This window comes from Macrotis lagotis, chromosome 4 (assembly GCF_037893015.1).
Source record: "Macrotis lagotis isolate mMagLag1 chromosome 4, bilby.v1.9.chrom.fasta, whole genome shotgun sequence".
In the NCBI taxonomy this organism is placed as follows: domain Eukaryota; kingdom Metazoa; phylum Chordata; class Mammalia; order Peramelemorphia; family Peramelidae; genus Macrotis; species Macrotis lagotis.
The window spans coordinates 79,685,083-79,706,321 of record NC_133661.1 but is presented as its reverse complement, the minus strand read 5'-3'; the positions used below and the strand labels follow the sequence as shown (position 1 = coordinate 79,706,321).

At 40.6% G+C, this 21,239-nt stretch overlaps 2 protein-coding genes across 3 annotated transcripts in view; both read right to left on the bottom strand.

Annotated features, from left to right (window-relative positions):
- Positions 1-14,764, bottom strand: part of ALDH18A1 (aldehyde dehydrogenase 18 family member A1) — a 69,783-nt gene extending 55,019 nt beyond the window's left edge. For both annotated transcript variants that reach the window (XM_074233323.1, XM_074233324.1), the window contains exons 1-2: positions 14,714-14,764; positions 1,220-1,354 (exon numbers count right to left, since the gene is read on the bottom strand). In XM_074233323.1, the coding sequence (XP_074089424.1) occupies positions 1,220-1,310 (91 nt within the window). In that variant the 5' untranslated portion in view covers positions 1,311-1,354; positions 14,714-14,764. The remainder of the gene's footprint in view (positions 1-1,219; positions 1,355-14,713) is intronic.
- An 878-nt stretch (positions 14,765-15,642) lies between these two features.
- TCTN3 (tectonic family member 3) overlaps positions 15,643-21,239 on the bottom strand; it is a 35,414-nt gene continuing 29,817 nt past the window's right edge. Inside the window, exon 15 of the mRNA XM_074236196.1 lies at positions 15,643-18,872. Coding sequence (XP_074092297.1) covers positions 18,636-18,872 — 237 coding nt within the window. The 3' untranslated portion in view covers positions 15,643-18,635. The remainder of the gene's footprint in view (positions 18,873-21,239) is intronic.

The following is a 21,239-nucleotide window of genomic DNA, read 5'->3' as shown; positions in this document are numbered from 1 at the left end:
CTCAGACATTTAATAATTACCTAGCTGTGTGGCCTTGGGCAAGCCACTTAACCCCATTTGACTTGCAAAAACAAAACAAAACCTAAAAAAAAAGTGAGGATTGTCCTGTGCCTTCTTCAGCCTGGAGAACAAAATTCAGAGCAATCAGTAGGAACTGCAGAGTAATTTCAGGTTATGAAAAACTTCCTAATAATGAGAACTACTGAAAAAGTCTGAAGTCACAAGTCCAAAGCATCACCACCACCACCCCCAAAAGGTTTGTGGGCTCCATTCTCTGAGGTCTGCAAGCACAGGATGGTTGAGCATTTATTGGGTATGTTGGAGTGAGGTGGCCACTGGGATGCCTTCCAGCTCTGAGACTCAATGAAGCAAAAGTGAGATAGGATATCTAAAAAATGAAAGAAATCCTGAATGAAGACAGGCCTGGCAGCTTGTAGAAATGAGGGGGGTTTTAGACTTACTACACTTGTCAAGAAAGTGCCAAAAAACAGCTGGAATACTCTAATCCATTCTGAACATAAGAGTTTAGGAAGGCCACTGATCAGAAGAAGGTCAGTGAGGACAATGCTTTAAATCCACACCATATCAGGATTAGACATGAAGAAATAACATTGGGGGGGGGGGGAGAATATCTGTGATCAAGCATTTGAAGGCTGTCACATAGAATAGGAATTAATCTTGGTCTATTTAGTCACAGAGAGAATTAACAGGAAAAGGTGAATTTATGATTGATATAAAGGAAAATTTCCCAACTATTAGCACTATCAAAAGGTAGACTAGAGCAACTCAGGAGGTAGTGCATTCCTTTTACTGATGGGATCCAAATAGAGACCAAATAATTATTTATTAGGTATGCTATAATAGAAATTCTTTTGGGGATATGGTTTGATTTAAATGGTTGGTGAAGTTCCTTCCAATTCTAATAAAATTCTGTGGTCTGTGGATAACATCGGTCTTCACAGTGAAGAAGAAGGCAAGACCAATCACTCATAGAAAGGGCCCAAAAAAAGAGCCTTGGGGATGGGAGAGATGGGAAATCTAAGAGGGAATTAATCAGAAATGAAGAAAAGGAACATAAGTAAAGCAGAGAGGAAGTCTTCAGAAGTCACATCCAAGGTGGATGGAAATTCTCCTTTCCTCTGCACTGCCCCTCCAATCCCACTTCCTCAGGCCCTCCTTCCCTGAGCCCCTCATCTGACTCTGAGGTTAAGATACATACGTGATCTGGAGACAGCTGTGGATCGGTTCCAGGAGAGGAGGCAACGGCTGAGGGGCCGATAGCCAGAGCTGCTAACGACGTGACTCAACATTCTGAGAGGCTTGGACTGATCAAAGTTATCTGCAGGTTCTATTTCTTTTAGACAAAGAAAAAAAAAAGTTTGTTATAACTTGCTGCTTCCTTCTAAGCCTCTTCATGGGAAAAGCATCTCATCCTGCTGCTTCATTCCTCACTATCCCAGAGATCAGCACTTAAGGATTTAAAGATGAGCAAGAATGAATCAGATTTTTCATGCTCCCCCCACCCCTTCTGGATCCAACACCAATAGACAAATTCAGGTTAAAGAATGATCAAATCATAAGAGTTAAAGGAGATCTGAGAGGCCATCAAACCTGAAGCATGATGGTGATCATGTCAAAAGACAGCAATAAAATTAAAACTAAAAAAGAAAATTGTAGGCAATTATAAAAATAAAAAATCAATGTTGGGCAGTAATTTTTTAATTAGGAAAAGGAAAACCATGGTAAGGGGCAAGTAGGGGTAAATTGCAGTGTGTACAGAAGGCAGGACAAAGTCAGGGTGATCAGTAAACAGAGTATCCTGAGAAGAGGAGGCAGAAGAAGAGGCCAGAAGGCCTTTTGGTGGCACCAAATTATAAAGGGCTTTGAATGTTAGACAACGGAATTTTAATTTTACTCTCTCACTAATAAGGAAGATTTTTAATTTGGGGGAGTACCACCATATGGTGAAATATAAAAAGAATAGCAAGGCAGCAGTGAGAAAGGTGAATAGATGGAGGAAGGGAGAGAATAAGGATAGGAAGACTTAAAAGAGCAACAAAATATAAGCAAAGTGCAGTCATTGTCATTTTCTTACACAGAATACTGGGTCTGAGATGGTAGTGGTAATGATTCCCCTATTGTAAATGAAAATATAGATATAGATAAAAATACCAAAAGATTCCCTACTCTTTCACATACAATTGTTTTTCTCTATCAATGCATACTTTGGGGCTGTCCTAGTTTGGTTAAATCTCACACCAAACTTTCTACCAGATTATCTGCCCTTTAATAGTTTTTCAGTGTTCTGGGTAATAATGCAATGTTAATTTTCAGTCCTCTTGCTGCTCCATAAGATTTAACAATTTGCACTCTAAATTTGTTTGGCCTTGGATATGATGTTGTTTCACCTGACAAAGAGATTAAGTGCTTGAGCTATATTTACCTCCTTATTTCCTTAGGGAGTACTTTTTTTTTTTGAGTCACCAGTTCATTAAGCAGGTTGGGGTAGAGATGGCCATCTTCTCACTTTATTCTTTCTTCAAATCTGGTATTAGTCATGCCAATTTCTCTACCTAAGCTGATGATCTGACTGAATAGATCCCACTGATTCTGAGAATCACAACCACAACATTAACATCTCATATCTAAAAAGATACAATCAATTTTTGGTGATAAAGCCTTCCAACTCTCATGGTACAGTTTTAGGCTTTCATTTACTGATTCTGAACATCAGTTTTTGACATTGGAGCTATCTTCCCCTTTGACCACTTTTACATCAGTCATCGGCACATACTGACTTGGTTTGAGGACTCAACTAATTCAAGTGCTGTTGCAGGTCTTGGTCCATGTACTACTCCAATTATCTACTTTATGATCTATTTCCTTTTGTCATCATGAGCCAGGTAAAAAGGATGACTAAGAATAATAAGCAGCTAGACTTCAGAAAAGCTTGGAAAGACTTGCATGAACAGATGCTGAGTGAAGTGAACAAAACCAGAAGAATATTTAACAAATTAATAGCAATTATGATGGACTTGCTCTTCTCAGCAGTACAATAATCAAAGACAATTTTAAAGGACTTGTGATGGAAAATACCATCCACATCTAGAGAAGGAACTGAATGCAGAAAAAGTCTGATTGCAGACCAAAGCATACTATTTTCAATTTTTAAAATGTTTTATGTTTTTTCTGTCATCTATTTTTTTGTTCAGATTCTTATTTCACAATATGATTAATATGGAAATGTTTAACATGGTTATATATGTAATAACCCATTTAGATTACTCACTGTCAAAGGGAAGAGGGAGGAAGGGAGAAAAATGTGAAACTCAAAACTTTTTTTTTTGAAAATTTTAATTGTTTATTTTATATTATTACAATAATCTTGCTGTGAAAGTAACCATAAATCCCCCTCCCCCCAAAAGAGATAGAGTAACCTCAAGAGAACTAAAGTGAGAGAAAAAAAAGTATACTTCAGTCTGTGTTGAGATTTCATCAGCTGTCTCTGGGATGAGTTGCTTTTTTTAGCATAAGTTCACCAGAGAAGTTGCTTCGATATCTTTTCCCATAATCCCTCCATTCTAATCCTCTCCACTCTCATTTATTCAATTCTCTCTCTACTTTCACTCTGTCCCTGCTAGAAGTGTGTTGTATTTGAGTACCCTCTCCCAAAACTTTCCCCCTCTTCTGTCACCTACTCCCCCAATCCCCTTATCCCATCCCTTTCCTCTCATTTTCCTCTAGGGTAAAATAGATTTCTATACCCTATTAAGTGTGTATATTATTTTTTCACTGAGTCATTTCTGATGAGAATGAAGGCTCACTCATTCCCCCCCTCACCTTCCCCCCCAAAGCTTTTTCTTGACTCTTTTATGTGAAATACCGTAGCCCATTCTACTTCTCCTTTCCTTCCTCCTAGCACTTTGACTCCATCATTATACTATATTGTACCACTATATTCAACTCCCTCCTGTACCTCATCTATATATGCTCCTTCTAACTACTCTTATGAGAAGGTTCATATGAATTATCAGTATCTTCTTCCCATGCAGGAATACACACAGTTCAATATCATTAAGTTCCTCATAATAAGTCCTTCCTATCCACTCTCTCTTATGCTTCACCTAAGTGCTGTACTTGGAGATCAAACTTTCTGTTCAGCTCTGGTCATCTGAACAGGAAAGTTTTAAAGTCCCTTGTTTCATTGAAACACCATCTTTTCCCGAGAACATATTCAGTTTTGCTGGATAGTTGATTCTCAGTTGTAAACCAAGTTCTTCTACCTTCCGGAATATCATATTTCAAGCCCTATGAGGCCCTAATGTAGACACTGCCAGATCCTGTGTAATCCTGATTATAGAGCCACAGTAGTTGAATTGTTTGTTTCTGGCAGCTTTTAGTATTTTCTTTTTTGACTTGGGAGTATTGGAATTTAGCTATAACATTCCTGGTAGTTTTTCTTTGGGGATCTGTTTCAGGAGGTGAATTTCCTCAATTTCTATCCTCTGCTTCTAGGATCTCAGGATAATTTTGCTGTATTATTTCTTGAAAAATGAAGTCTAGGCTCTTTTCCTGATCATGACTTTCAGGTAGCCCAATAATTTTTAAATTATCTCTACTGGATTTGTTTTCTAGGTCAGTTGTTTTTTCAATGAGATATTTCACATTTTCTTCTAATTTTTTCACTCTTTTGGTATTGTTTAACTATTTCTTGATTTCTTGCAGTCATCAGCTTCCTTTAGCTCCATTCTACCTTTGAAGGAGTTATTTTCTTCAGAGAGCTTTTTCATCTCCTTTTCCAGTTGGCCAATTCTGCTTTTTAAGGCATTCTTCTCCTCATTTGCCTTTTGTGATGCTTTTTTTTCCACTTGGTCTAACTAAATTGGTTTTTAACATGCTATTTTTATTTTCTTCAGTATTTTTTGTATTTATTTAACCAAGTTGCTTAGTTTTTATGATTTACCTGCATCACTCATTTCTCTTCCCAATTTTTCCTCTATGTCCCTTATTTGTTTTTCAAAGTCCTTTTGAACTCTTCTATTACCTGAGCCCATTTCCTACTTCTCTTGGAGGATTTGGATACAGAAGCTTCAACTCTGTCATCTTCTGAGTGTGTATTTTGACCCTCCAAGGGACCAAAATAATTGCCTATGGTCAGGTTCTTCTTTTTCTGTTGTTTTCTCATTTCTTCAGTCTATGACTGATTTACTGCACTTCCAAAGTTTTGGTGGGGGGACACCCCACAGGGCTCCTTAATTCCTCCAAGGTCTTCTGAGAGGCTCTAACTGTTCTTTTGCCTGTGCTCTGGTCTGTGGATGACCACAGGCCTCCCCTCTGCTCCAGAGCTGTGAAGAGGGTCCTTATTCTTCTGTGGTGGCATGGGAGCCCAGACTGTGACCTAATCTGAGTGGGCACAAACAGCAAAGTCCTGCCCAATAGCAGAGAAATCTTGGCTGTCTCTCCCCACCCTCCTTCCATCTGTGGGCTGGGTGCTTTGGAAGTGCCAGATGGCCCTGCAGGTTCCTTTTGCAGGTTCCCACCACAGGGCTGCTCCAAGGTAGGTGCTGGCCAGGATTCTACACTCACTCTGGTGCTGCAGAGTTTTCTCACCACCCCTTCAAGTCATTCCTGGCAATCTCTAGACCAAGAAGTCTGAAAACCACCCCTTCTGCCACAGACCCAGGAACCCTGCAGGCTGTTCCTGGAAGGCTGGAGCAGGTTTGCGTCAGCTCAGCTTGGCTGTGGCCTGGCTGTGCTGAGGCTCCTTCCGACCCCTGGTCCTGGTGAAACAGACCTTTCCTGTGGATCTTTTTAAGTTGTCTTGGACTGGGACATTGTCGCATTTGGTCTTTCTGGGGATTCTGTACCCCTGATTTTTGGCTAAAGTCATAATTTGACGGCATTTGGAGTTTTGGGGGGGATGAATTTCCAGGAATTCCTGCACTCATGCTGCCATCTTGGCTCTGCCCCCAGAACTCAAAACTTTACCAAAAAAGTGACTGTTAAAAATTATCTTTACATGCAGTTAGAATATATTTGAAAAAAAGAGTCAAAATATATGATAAGAAATTTTAGTAGATGAAGAAGATTCTGTAGCATATAGTTAGATAGTTCTTGTAGTCAATCTATTGTAAAAAAAAGAGGACTAAGAATACTGAAAATGAAAATGTTTTTTACTGAATTTAGGAAGATGACAAAACACATTTCTCCATCTACCACTCAAGAAGGTTCTGTCAGCTACTCTTATTGGTGTTTTTTGAAACTTCTTTAGGTCTTCTGGTTTCTCTTATAAGGAGAATGTTGCTATCTGTGAGGTTCAGTTTTTCTAGGACTCATTCACTAAACAAAACTCCCATAGAATAGCAACAGGTTATAGTCTGTCTATAAATTGTGGCTCTTAGCATGCTTTGCTTCCCTTGGGTAACACTCCACTCCTCCCATTGAATAAGTTAAAGGGAGATAGGCAAGTCTGAGGGCAAGTGCACTGCAATCAAAGCATTCACTACTTAAGTAGCTAACTTAATGGGAATGAGGCTCTCCTCACTATATCAGGAGTGGACTCAAAAATTCTCCAGTTTGTTTAGTAAATATAAAACAGATCATTCTGAATACATAAAATGCATTTTACACAAATAAAACCAATTCAACTAAAATTAGAAGGTAAGCAGAAAACTGGGGGGAATTTACAGCAAGTATCTCTGATAAAGGTCTCATTTCTCAAATACATAGAGAATGGAGTCAAACTATAAGAATACAAGTCATTGCCAAATAAAAAGTGGCCAAAGGATATAAACAAGCAGTCTTCAGATGAAGAAATCAAAGCTTTCTAAAGTCGTGTGAAAAATTATTCTAAATCACTATTGATAGAGGAATGCAAATTAAAACAACTCTGAGGTACCACTTCACACTTAGCAGATTAGCTAATATGACAGACAAGGAAAATGATGAATGTTGGGAGGGAATATGGAAAACTGGGATACTAAGGCACTGTTGGGGGAACTGTGACATGTTCCAGAGAACAATTTGAAACTTTGTCCAGAGGCCTATAAAACTTTGCTGACCCTTTGATCCAGCAATACCACCACTAGGTCTGTATCCCAAAAAGATATTAAAAAAACAAAACAAAATTAAAAAAAATAATGGTAGCAAAAAATGGTAATTGAGGGGATGTCCATCAACCAGGGAATGACTGAACAGGTCATGATTGTGATGGAAAATTGTACTATAAAAAATGAAGTGCAGGATGACCAGAAAAACCTGGAAAGATTCACATGAACTGATGCAGACTAGAGTGAGAACCAAGAGAACACTGTACACAGTAATATCGATATTATTAAATAAACAATTGTGAATGACAGTTATTCTCAGCAATACAATGATCCAAAACAATCCCAAAGGACTCCTGCTGCAAAATGAAAAAGAACTGATGGGAGTCTGAATATAAACTGAAGCCTACCTGCCTTCCTTTTTCCTGCTATGAAATATGTTTTAGATGAATATGCAAATATAACTATATCAGATTGCTTACCATCTCTGAGAGGAGGGTAGGATAGAGGGAAGGGAGAGAATTTGGAAGTCAAAATTTATAAAAAATGAATGTTAAAAATGATTTTACATGTAAATGGGAAAAATAAAATATTACTAAGATAAAGAATTGCTGAGTTTGGGAAATTCCCCATCTTGTGATCAAACAGGAGATGACTCAGTAGAATGTAAGTTCCTTAAGGACAGGGCTGTTTTTGATTCTAAGTTTCTATCCTCACAGTCGAGCACAAAGTCTGCCATGTGGGTAGGTGTTTAATAAATGTTTATTGACAGGATATACAAACAAAATACAGCATTACAAAACCAAGGAAAAAAGAAAGAAAAAAAAGAAAGAATAATTCTCCAACTTGGTAGAAGCTGCCAGAGCTTGTATACTGGCATAGCTTTTGAGAACCAGGATTATCTCCCTGCTCTGATAAGACATTAGAGTTGGATATTTACAGAAGAGAATATCATCCTAATAGCACTACTATCAAAATATTTTAAATTCAATTTACTTCTGCAAAGCACTCTCCATTTAGAAACCTGGGAAACAAAAACAAAACAATTCTTTTTTTTAATGAAACACAACATGAAAACATTTGGTTCACAATAAGAAAAATGAATTAAATATTTATGTGTATGTATTGCTTAAATTAGGATATAGTTAGAGAAGAAACCTATTGAATGTACATAACATGGATGAATGATTTAAATAAATCATAACAAGGGTTCAGAAATGAAGAGATTGGAGAGAATGGACTCTCTAAAATCTATACAAGTTATATAGTATATAAAAATGATACTTATTTCATAGTGACTATCTTTATGAGGGAAAAGAGAAGGGAAAGGAAAAGTTTCCTTTTTTGTCAACTTTGCCAATTTGAGAGATGAGATAGAACCTCTTAATCTGAATTTCTCTAATTATTAGTAGTTTTTAAGGTTTTTCTTTTTTTTCTTTTAGGTTTCTGCAAGGCAAATGGAGTTAAGGTGGCTTGCCCAAGGCCACAAAGCTAGGTAATTATTAAGTGTTTGAGACCAGATTTGAACCCAGGTACTCCTGACTCCAAGGCCAGTGCTTTATCCACTACACCACCTAGCCGCCCCTTATTAGTAGTTTTTAAAACATTTTTTTCATATAGCTAGAGAAAACCTGAATTTCTTGTCTTGAAAACTGTCAATTTATATAACTTTAACAATTTCTAACTAGTAAAAATGTTTTAAATGAATACAAAAACAAAAGAAAATGAGGAGTTAATAGCTGCTGAAACTTCATAAATATCTCCCCTCTAGCTTATCCTTCAAGTACACTTCCAAATGCGGAGGCCTGACCCTTTTATTCCACAGCTCAAAAGTAATTATTATGATTATCCTACTGACAGGATAATAATAAAAAAGCTGGCTTTTCAGCTCCTTTTCTATTCTTATTTCCTATGAATCCTTTTCATATATTCTACATTACCACTAAACCAGACTTCTAGTTACAACCTGATCACGTCCATCTATTTTCAACCTCCAAGCATTTGTCCAAGCTCCCCTACCATTCCTGTAATGGATACCCTCTTTGTCCCAACACAAGTCACCTCTTCCTCCATTTCTTTGTTGTTTTTTTTTAATCAGACCTACAACTTTACCTGGAATATAATACAACATAAAAAATATGAGGTTAGAAACCAACATCCTATTAAAAAAGCAATGTTTTCCCTTCATTTTGCTCATCCTTCCTTGAAAGCCAGTCTATGTGAACCTGGTAAAGAGTTTTGTTGTTGTTTTTGTTATTGTTGGGAGACAGGGAAAGACTTGTTACTGAAAGCAAAAGAAGCGTGTCTTCAAGTCCTAGATTAATTGGTTACAAACTATTTTTAGCTTCAAGTTGTATGATTCTTTAAAAACATCACATACTAACTACTTGAGCTAAATAAACTAAACATAAGGAAAAATGCATAAGGGATGAGTTAAAGCTAAGATCAGTGGACTGAATAAATTCTCTAAGTGTCTTTTTATTCCATATGAGAGTTGCTTCCCACAACTATAATTAATAAAATTACAGTGCAGCCTGGGCACTTTAATCATCTGGCTTTGCTGCAGCAACAAGACATAACAATGTTTTAAGGGCTTTTCACCGGTGCTGAATCCTCTGAGCTCATGTTTGTTCTTCAGTCTTCTCTCCCCACTCTCTGGCCCTTCAATCTAATTCAGAAGTATGGTCTTTCTATAGGATACATCTTCAGGACCTAGTCCAGTATCTGGCCCATAGAAATTTAATAAATTCCCTGACTGTTAATTAATAGTGAATAGACTCATGGACTACTCTTGTCCCAAGGCAGAAGACATGAGAAGAATGTATTCTGTAACTTTCACAGGGGTATAATCACTTGATTTTTGTGCTTTTCTACATTGACTTTGTATTATTTTTTGTTTCTGATTTTCTTTGCTCTTCATCCTCATACAGGTCTACTCAGAGTTCTCTGAATTTTTTTTATTATTCATTATTCCTTACAATGTAGCAAAATTCTCTGCTCTTTACTACCATTTTTCACATTTGGCCTGAGTTACCTCATTTGTAAAGTGAGTGCCTCCACCTGTAATCCTTGTATTTCTAAATCAATCAATAAATATTAAGCTCCTACTAGGATCTAGACACTACACACTGGGATATAAAGAGTTTCCTCAAGGAGCTTACTGTCTAATGAGGAGACAACATGCAAACAAATATATACAAAGGAAATTCTACAAAGGATAAAATAGGAAATAAGAGAGAAAAGAGGAGTTGGGAAAGGATTCCCCCCAAAAGAAGTGATTTTAGTTGGCATTTATCCTCAACTACTTGAAGCCCTTACTACTTCACCCCAGATAACCACAACAGAATGCTAGAGTCCTTTACTTGTAAACTTATATTTTCAATCCATCCTACATCAGAATGCACAAAATGTCAAAATAATTTTCCTAAAACAGCATTTTCTTCATGACATCCATTGCTCAAGAACCTATAATTGCCACCTACTGGTTTCTGCATTAAATTTAACTCCTCTGAGACTAACTTTCAAAGCTCTCCATAATATAGTCTCACAGTAAATACCCAATTTACTTTTAAACCCAGAACCCGAAATCATTTCAATTTCTTTATTGCTCCTGGCATGTTCTATACTTAAAAAGTCCTCTCTGCTTCTTTGAAGTGAAATTCCCTTCCTCCAAGACCCAGCTCAAATCCATTCAAGGCTGACACGTCCTTATCTTTCCTACCTAATCTCAGACTGATTTTTTTTTACTGAGATAAGCTCCAGCCAAACAGTTCTACCTATACCCTACATATTCCTCCATTACACCTGTGCTCATCCCATTCCTTATGCCCAAAAAGTCCTTTCCCCCACATCTCATCTCTATCTCTTGGAATCCTAAGCACTTCTTAGTTCCACTCTAATATCAGTTCTCCATAAAATGTCCCTAATCTCCCACCCTCAAATTGAAATTCTTTTCCAAGCAATTCATTAAATACAGAGTATCCAAAAGTGGTATAGCACTCTATTCCTCCTTGAATGAAGCAACCAAGAGAAAGGTGACAAACCACTTGTTGGGGATGTCATAGAAGAGTTCCTTGTTCATGTACGATTTGGTCTAAAAGGCCTGGGAAGTCCTTTTCAACACAAAGTTTTGCTGACATAAAAAAAAAATACTGTTAGTACAGAAAAATATGAAGACAAAAAAAATCATCCAAGAGTCTTTGGACCTTGAAGAGTTCTTGTGATCCCTCTTCTGCTTTTCTATTCTGCACTACAAAGACTGTATAGTATTGTAGATTTGGGAACACATCTGATTGCCCAAGTCCACCCTAAACATAAACTTCCTGAGAACATGGAACATACTATCTGTATTCCTGCACCCCTTAGTGCTCCCTGAATGTGTCAGTCAGCTAATGGTGGTTGCTGAATGAATTTGAATTTGACCCTCATGATAACCCTGACAGGTAAGACAGGCATTATGATATATATATATGGATGGATAGATATACACATAATATACATTTATGTGTGTATATTTATATGTATGGACATGGACACATATACATACATTTTTTTTTTTGGTGAAGACTTAAGATTTCAACAGTTAGAGAGTTCCTGGTAATCTCAAAAAATATGGAATTGCAACTGTTATTGAAACTGAAATTTGCCACCCTGGAGGTCTGTGGAACAGAGTACTTAAAGGAATTGCCCAGATTACCTGGTTCCAAAGGTGACTCTTCAAGTCACTGCCTCAGACTATACTGCTTCTTATTCCCATTTTTCAGATAAAGAAAATAAGCAGTAACCAATGTCAGAATTTGTTTAGTATAATTACACATTTTTGTTACAAAGGTTTTGTTTTTCCTCTCTGTTTCATGAAGAGAAGTGAAAGGAGAAAAAAGTACATTTCAAAACAAAATAAGAAAAATAAAATTACATTTAAAAATAAGCACAGGGAGATTCATTGTCCAAAGCTTCAGGATTAGAAAGAGGTCAAGACCAAAAGTCATCTATTTAACTCTCACCATCAAGTGCTCTTTCCAATAAACTATGCTCTGACTTACTGAAATTCTGAAATTCCCTCAATGTGACAAAACTATAGTGAATATATACATAGATGAGCCATGAGGCCTGGAACCTGAGCTTGGAGCTGGCCCTTCAGTTTACTACCCTGGTCATCCCACAGGTCTCAGTTCCCACAACAGTAAAATGAGGGCACTGTACCAAAAGATCTACCTCTACCCTTAATAAAGAAAGACAAAATTGGGCGGCTAGGTGGCACAGTGGATAAAGCACCGGCCCTGGAGTCAGGAGTACCTGGGTTGAAATCCGGTCTCAGACACTTAATAATTACCTAGCTGTGTGGCCTTGGGCAAGCCACTTAACCCCATTTGCCCTGCAAAAAAAAAAACCACCTAAAAAAAAGACAAAGTCTCAAGTCTATTTAAAGCATATGACTGGTTCCTTGCAACAAAAGCTATATGTACTTAGTTTACGTCTAAAAAATTGCTTCTGATATTTTAACTAAACTGACTATTTCTCAACTCCTTTCTTTAGGTGATTCAAAACAAAATGACCTTATCCCAGGAATTTAAATGGAGCTCTGAACTCTACTCCCAATCTTCTCATAAAACCATTCATTATAAGCCTCATGTTATGGAAAAATCTCTGATGATAAATGTTAACTACCTGAGGGAATTTTTAAAAAAAGTGTAGTCAAGAGCTTATCTATTCTATATAATCATTTTCCATGGCCTCTGTGCAGTTTTTGGAAGCAATCACTACCTCCTTCTGATCCTTGAACTTGCTAGCTCCCATTCCTGGAATAATACTTTGCCCCCCTCATCTCTACCTTAATTTCCCTGACTTACCTCCAAGATTCAGCTCAAATCCCAACAACTCCATGAGGTCATTCCCTGCCTCTCCTCTATTCCTTAATGGCATTTCTTCTAAGCATCCTTTTTAAAATTATTTTCTTATTGATATTTTATTTTTCCAATTACATGCTATGAAAGTTTTTCAACATTCATTTACCTGCCTGTTTATAAATTACATAATTTTCTTCCCCACCTCCTTCCCACCCTTCTCATCTCAGGAATGAACAGTCTTTTTTTTTTTTTTTTTGCAAGGCAAACAGGGTTAAGTGGCTTGCCCAAGGCCACACAGATAGGTAATTATTAAGTGTCTGAGACCGGATTTCATCTCAGGTATTCTTGACTCCAGGGCCGGTGATTTATCCACTGTGTCACCTAGCCCCTCCTTGGGATGAACAGTCTTAAGGAACATTGTACATGTACATTTTTATTTTTAATTTATTTTTTTTTTGCAAGGAAATGGGGTTAAGTGGCTTGTCCAAGGTCACACAGCTAGGCAATTATGAAGTGTCTGAGGCCACATTTGAACCCAGGTCCTCCTGACTCCAGGGCCAGTGCTCTATCCACTGCCACCTAGCTGCCCCTATATGTACATTTTTAAAGGATGCTTACATATTAGTCATTTTCTGTATGAGGAATTAGATCTAAGTAAAAAAGGAAGAAGACCATGGGATAGGAAGAGATTTTTTTTTAAAAAAATGGGTGGCTCAATGGATAGAATATGGGCCCTGGAGTCAGGAGGACCTGGGTTCAAATGTGACCTCAGACACTTCATAATTGCCTAGCTGTGTGGCCTTGGGCAAGCCACTTAACCCCACTGCCTTGCAAAAAAACCTAAACAAAATAAAATAAAGCAGTACTCATTCATATTCTGCAGTTTTCTTGTTTTGCTTTCTTCCTCTGGATGTGGATGGCTTTGTCTATGCCAGGTCGCAGCATCCATCCAAGCTGACCAACTCACCACGCTGTGCATGTGTGCCACGTCCTGGTGGCTCAGCATTCCTTACTGTATTGACTTCCATCAGCATTCTTTCAATCCGCTCTTGAAGCCTGTATTTTTTTACATATGTGTATATAGACAGTGACAATCTTTTGGACTTTTGACACATATGTGGTTGACCATATTTAATGTGAGTGACCATCCTTGCACTCTGGCCCTTGGAATCTTTATTCTTTTGATAATACCTCTGGACAGCTGTAGATGGATGGCCATAATTCAGAGTAACTGTTTCCGTTTAGCAGCCAACTTTTTAAACATGGATAACTGTATTTAGTGCAATGCCTTGCCTTTTAAGTCAACTTTATATACTATATATATATATATATATATATATATATATACACACATGTTAGATAGCTCGATCGCCCCAGCACGCACACACGCCGGGCACCCGCCTGGCGCCGGCCATACCACCCTGGGGGGCCGGGCGGTGGACGCCCGCGGCGGCCGGTAAGGGCTTCGCTCGGGAAGGGGGCTGGGCCTGCAGCCAGGGAGACCCGAGTTCGAGTCCGGCCTGGGGGCGACTGGCCGAGGGGGCCCGGGTGCGGGGCTCCCCGGCTGCCCCACTGCGGGGAGGCGCAGGCCCCCGACCCGCTCTGGCCTCCCCCGGCGGCCTCTGGGGGCTGCGGGCACCCCCGCTGGGGCCGGAAGGATGGATGGGGGCGCCCCCCGGCCCGGCCCCCGCAGCCCTGCGCGCGCACACCCCCGGCCCCGGAAGGCCCCTCGGCCGCACGTGGGCCCCCCGGCCCCCGCTTCCTCCCCCAGCCGCACCCCGGGAGGCCGGCCCCGAGGCGGCGGCCCGGGGGGATGCTTACCCGCCGCTCCCTGCCCGCGCCGGCGCCGTCTGCTCCCGGGCCACGTAGAGGCGCGAGTCTTCACGCGAGCGGCCCGCCCCGCCCCCGCCGCCCCGGGCCTCCAGAGGCCCCGCCCCCGCCAACCCGGCCCTCCAGAGGCCCCGCCCCCGCCAACCCGGGCCTCCAGAGGCCCCGCCCCCGCTGCCCCGGCCCTCCAGAGGCCCCGCCCCCGAGGCCCGCCCCCGCCAACCCGGGCCTCCAGAGGCCCCGCCCCCGCCGCCCCGGCCCTCCAGAGGCCCCGCCCCCGAGGCCCGCCCCGCCCCCCCGCCCCGCCGCAAGAGGCCCCGCCCCCCGCCGCTGACGTCACGCCCGAGGGAAGGCTCACGCAGCGGCGGCGGCGGCGGCGGCTCCCGGACTCGGCGGGCCTCCACGTGGCGGCCCCGCCCCGCCGCCCTGAGGGACGCCGCAGCCCCGGCTCCGCCTGGCGGGAGGAGCCGAGCGCTTTCCCCCTGGGGCCCCCGCTGCCCCCCCCGCCGCGCCCCTGGCCTCGGACCTGCCGATGTGGCACACGGGGCCCGCGGCTGGCAGCGCCCGGGGTCCCTCCCCCCGTGGGGCCTGCACAAACGCGCCATGAATGACGCTGTCCAGCCCGGGAGGCGCGGCCAGGGGGCGAGTGGACAGGGCAGCCTGGCGTTCAAGTGCGGCCCCGGACGCTCGGCCCGCTGCCCACACCCGCAGCCAGGCTCCCAGCCGGGCCGGGCGGCGCCCCCGCGGTGGGCGTCCCCAGCGATGACTCCCGCGTTCCGCACCAGCCTGCCCCCCTCGCGGTTAGCCGTCAGACCGAGAAGCGGGGGGCCAAGGCATTTCAAGTGGCCGCGTCCGCAGTGGACAGAAGCGAGGCGGCCAGCCCGCACGCCGCCCTCACTTGGCCGGCTTGCCATGGCCCGGGACAGTTTCTCCTCCATCAGGTCTGAAGTTCCTTCTCTTTGCAGCGACCTCCCTTGGCTGAGATGGATTCCCCGGTGTTGGGCAGGGCCTCTGCTGGAGATACCTTCACCAAATGGTGTGTGAGAAGTGATAGTTGGGGAAATGAAGAGAAAAAAGGAGAAAAAAGAAAGCTCCTCTTAGTCCCTAACGGCGAAGAGCTGGCTTCCTCCTTGGCTGCCGAATCCTATTTCTACCCTCATCTCTTAAAATTCTAGCTTTCAATAGATCTAGTCATTCAAAGCCTTCCAGGAATATAGCCAGACTACATCCTAAATACTGGCACAACTGCTCATCCTCAAGTTCCCTATGCCAATGAAATCATGGAACCAAACCTCATCTTCTTAGCTAGATAGCAAGATTTTTTCCTATTGTTGCTGACTGCTATACATACATATACATACATACATACGGACAATACAACAGAGCCCTGGCTGCCAGAATGGGACCCCTCTAATCTCTCTGACCAATTGTCTGCCCCCCCCCATCCATGGACTGAGAGGTCTGGAAACAACTGCAGCTACTGATTCGGTTGCTTTTAAACCCCAGTGCTGATTTGTTCAGGTTCCACTTGAGCCACACTCATACCCTGGTGCAACAAAACTTTCCTGCTGATCTAAGTTATCTTGAGCTAGAAAATTATTTTGCCCCATTTTATGGGTTCTACCACCACAGAATTTTCTTTGAGATATTAAATGTTTGGAGGGATTGGGGGGAGAGCTCAAGAGTGTCTACCTTTTCTCCACTATCTTGACTTCATCCTTCCTCAGTCATCTCTAAATTGACAAATTCAGTCTTCGATCTCATCCTTTTCAAGGGTTATGTGACACTATTGCTATCTCTTTCCTTCAAAATAATCTCTTCTCTGGGTTTTCGTGGCAATATTGGTCCTGGTTTTCCTGTCTGGTTGCTTTTATTTTCATTTACTGACATCCCTTTCATGACCCCTAACCATGGTTATTTCCTAAGTCTCTTTTTTGAGCTCCTTTCTCTCTTTACTTGGATCTCTCTTGGTGACCTCATTAACCCCCATGGATTTAATATTATCTCTGTGAAGATATCTCACTTTTCTATTCTACATTGCACAACTCTCCCTTGAGCTCCAGTCCCATAATAGCAATTGGCTACTAAACATTTAAAAACTGCATGTCCTGGTGACAGTGCACATTCAACACATAGAAGACAAAGTACACCATATTTCTTCCAAAACCCTACTGTTCTTCCAAATTCCCCATTTTTTCCCCAAAGGCACTATTCTTCTAATCTCCTAAATTCATAACCTCAGTATTATTCTGAACTCCACCAGAAATAGAAAGGAAAGAGTATTCAAGAAGGAAGAGTTGATCGACAGCATTAAACATTGCAGAAAGATCCAAGTTTGAGAATGGAAGAAAGGTCAAAGGAAGAGTTCTTTGTAACCTTAGAGAAGTTTCAGTTGAATGGTGGGGACAGAAGTCAGACTGTAAAGGGGTTGAGGAAAGTGAACAGATTAGCAAATAAAGGCAATGGATGTAGAATGGGGGGGGAATGAACATTAAATAGGTTTTTTTTTTAGGTTTTTATTCTAAATTTAAGTGCCAAAAAGAGGCATTTCCACATATACTTATTTCTGGAAACCATGACTCTCTTAAGCAGCCTAAATGTTCTTACTTTTTTTTTGGGGGGGGGGTTGCCATATTATGTACACTGTTGACTCATATATTGAGCTTCATTTTTATTCTTGTTACTTTTATTTTGGATGGCTAATTCCTAGATAATTTCATGCATTTTGTAGTTTTGAGTGAAATTTTTCTTACTGTATCCTCTTCATTTTTATAAATTATAAATACTTGCTCTCTAGTAATATCTCCCACATCTTATAAAGTGAGCTGTGATTTTGTGGGGATTTTTGACCCATATAAAATTTTAATTTAGCTCATATTTCATTTTATTAGATGTGATCCAAATGTTTCAGGCTGTCAAGATCTTTTGGGATCCCAACTCGGCCATCCAGTGTGTTAGTTTTTCCTCCAAGATTTATGCAAACTGAAAATTTATGATTTTATCTTCTATGACTTTATCCAAGTTATTAACAAAAAAATGCTAAATGATCAAGACCCAGGTACAGATTGAAGAATACTTTCCATTGGAGATAATGAGTTCAACTATAAAATTATACAATAATTATAAAATTATACAATTAAGGTATGAGAAGTCACCTATTTCAGTCTTTTTCCATTTTAAAGATAGGCAAACTGCAGCTTAGACAGATTTAAGTGACTTGCCCAAAATAACAAAGATAAATAATTACTAAGGAATAGTCAAGATTCACAAATAAAATTCAGTACTTCTTTTCTGGGAATTAGTACAATACTCTGTACTAAATCACTTCTGTTTTCCCTGACTCTGGGGAAAGAAAGAGGAATACAAACAATACGTCCCTTAATTGCTGAAAAAAGTGAACTGAGCATATATTCCAGAGACAGTGCAGAAAGGCAAGAACTGCTTTTCCCATTTTTGTACTGGCAAAAAAGTGTAGTCTATAATGAAGCCAGGATGGGGGGTATCAATACTTCTCTGTTCTGAACACTTAGTTCTTTTGCACTTCCTGACAGTTACTGTTAAGTAAACATTTTAACTTGTTCTTATACCTAACAGGTGATTTGAATGACTTAGGTTACTTTCTCATGATCCAGACCTACTTGTTGTAGGAAAATTCCAGTAGCAGGGAAGATCAGCAACCTCTGAGCCCTTTGTAAATGCAAGCTGCTATATAGGGGCAGAGGTCATACAATATGTGGTAAAACATTTTTGTTATCTCTTTCCTGAAATACCACTATAAACAAAGACTCTTTCCCTCCTATCCCAGAATTGGTCTTCTTTGGTCGTATGAATGATTTGGAATCAATCTATAGCATAAGTAGGAAGGCCATCTTATAACACTCAGTGGGAAAAGTGAAATGTGATTCTTCTCTTTTCTTCAGTTCATCTCTAAGCTGAGAAGGCCAAGTAATAACATACAAAGAAGGACAACAGGAGTACTCAAGCTTCTTAGAGATTCCATTGCTCCACTGAATACCCCATGAAAAGGAAAAATAGAGCTAAACGGTGACGCCCAGTCTAATTTTTTCTGGACCTTTGTAAACTCTGGCTTCTTTGTGATGTCAGTGAAGGAGACAAAAGTTGTCAAAGATATTTCTTCAACTGATGAAGGTAACTGCAGAAACAAAGAAAAGACAGGTCAAGCAGCCTGCTGGCTTAGGCACATAATTAACTGCTTATGTGCTATGAGGAATTGTAGAAATAATATAGACAAGACAAATATATAATACCCCCTCCTTCAAGTTTACATTCTATGTAATACAGCCATCCCCAGACAAATATAAATACAAAGTATATATAAAGTAGAAGGAGGTTATTTCAAGAATGATGCCAACAGTTTAAAGGATCTGCAAAGGTATTAGGTAGCACCAGAGAGAACTTGGGAGGTTATTCTCAGCAAGGAAAGGCATACCTGTGAAAGCATATGGAGAGGACAGGTAAAATGAAGGGTAAGGGTTGTGTGATTAAAAATGGAGCATGCAAGAAGTACAACAATGAAATAAGGAAAGGCAGGCAGTAGCTTGTGTGTGTGTGTGTGTGTGTGTGTGTGTGTGAAGTCATCCTACTTTTGGATATATTGTGTTGTTCAGTCATTACACTAGTCATGACCTCATCTGGGGTTTTCTTTGTAAAGATACTATTTCTTTTCCAGATCATTTTACAGATTAGGAAACCGAGGAAGCAGGATTAAATGGAAGATAACTCCAGACCTGATCCCCTTTCTTCAGTGCCACCTAATTGTCCATATTGGACATATATCCCAAGGAAGTAAAAACTAGAGACAAAAATTGAATGCAAACCAAAATATTCATAGTAGCATTTTGTTCTGATACAGAACCAGAAACAAAGTTGGTCTCCATTACCTGGGAAATAGCTGAAAAAAGTATGGCTAATCAGAAGGACAGAATATTGTTGTACAGTAAGAAATGATGAGTATGAGGGATTCAGAGAAATGCAGGAACATCTGTAATAAGTCATATACATGAAAATAATCTGATGCAAATGCACAATTTACACAGTACAGGGCAATGATATAAATTAAACAAGGCAGCCTTTCTCTCTCTCGCTCTCGCTCTCTCTCTCTCTCTCTCTCTCTCTCTCTCTCTCAGATCCCCCCTCCCATTACAGTGAGGGGTAGAAGAAAGGGGAATGGAAAGATTATTAAGATAGACTCTCAGATATACTATCATTAATGGTTCTTACATGATCTTAGTTAAGGTCCTGCTGCTCAATTGTTTTGATCACAAGGGAGGATTTAAATGGGCAAGAATGAGTTAACACAGCCATGATGCAAAGACAAGAGGCATAATTAAACATTTATAATAAATAGCCAGGGAAAATAAAAGGGATCATGTCCAACCTTGTCTTTAAGGGGATCAGTAGCCAGCACACAAGGTACTAGGAAGTGGGAGATGAAATCTAGGTTCCATCAAGGATCTCAACTGCATAGGTGTAGACTACAACTTTTCTATACCTCTTCTCTCAGTGAAAAAGACTAAAAGTATACATTTCTAAAATTCTTTCCAGCCTTCAGTTTACAGTATAATCCTAGTAGTATTTTATTTTTAAAACACTAAAATGGATGTCATTTGTCTATCAAACACACAGACCACCAAAAACCTATGTATTGTCTATGATGGCCAAGACCATGAAAAGATATAATCCCCTTAGGAGGAACACAGAGCACAGCTCTTCCCCAAGGGGAGCCTGCTTGAGAGCACAGAAAAATCACATGGCCAAACTTCTGCTTTGCAGCACCCCCTTTCCTGTCAGCTCCCACAATGCTTCAGGGTCCACAAAAGCATGGCATAGAAATGCTATGTTTGAGAAACTGGGGATTAACGTTCTTCTCTAATCCAGTATGAGAACAAGTAATGCTTCTTCAAAAACTCCAATATACCCCTACACATCAAGAAAACCAGGTCTTCAAATGGCATTGACATCCTGGACGAAGTCAAGATGGTGGAGAGAATCTAGAAAGCTCCCTGAGTTTTTTCCCCAATTTCCCTCTGAAACAACTAACATCTAAATGGACTCCAAAGTGACAGAATCCACAAAAAGAATGAAATAACTGTTCAGCTAAAGTTATCTTGGAAGGTTGGGGGCGGCTAGGTGGCCTAGTGGATAGAGCACCAGCCCTGGAGTCAGGAGTACCTGAGTTCAAATCCGGCCTCAGACGCTTAATAATGACCCAGCTGTATGGCCTTGGGCAAGTCACTTGACCCCATTGCCTTGCAAAAACCTTAAAAAAGAAAATGATGTCAAGGCTCTTTTCCTGATCATGACTTTTAGTTATCCCAGTTTTAAATTATCTTTCCTGAATCTGTTTTCCAGGTCAGTTTTTTTTTCAGTGAGATGTTTCACGTTTTCTTCTAATTTTTCATTCTTTTGAAGTATTGTGTCTTGACTTCTTGTAAAGTCAGCAGCTTCCTTTACTTCTATTCTACTTCTGAAGAATCTGTTTTTATCAGAGCTCTTTTTC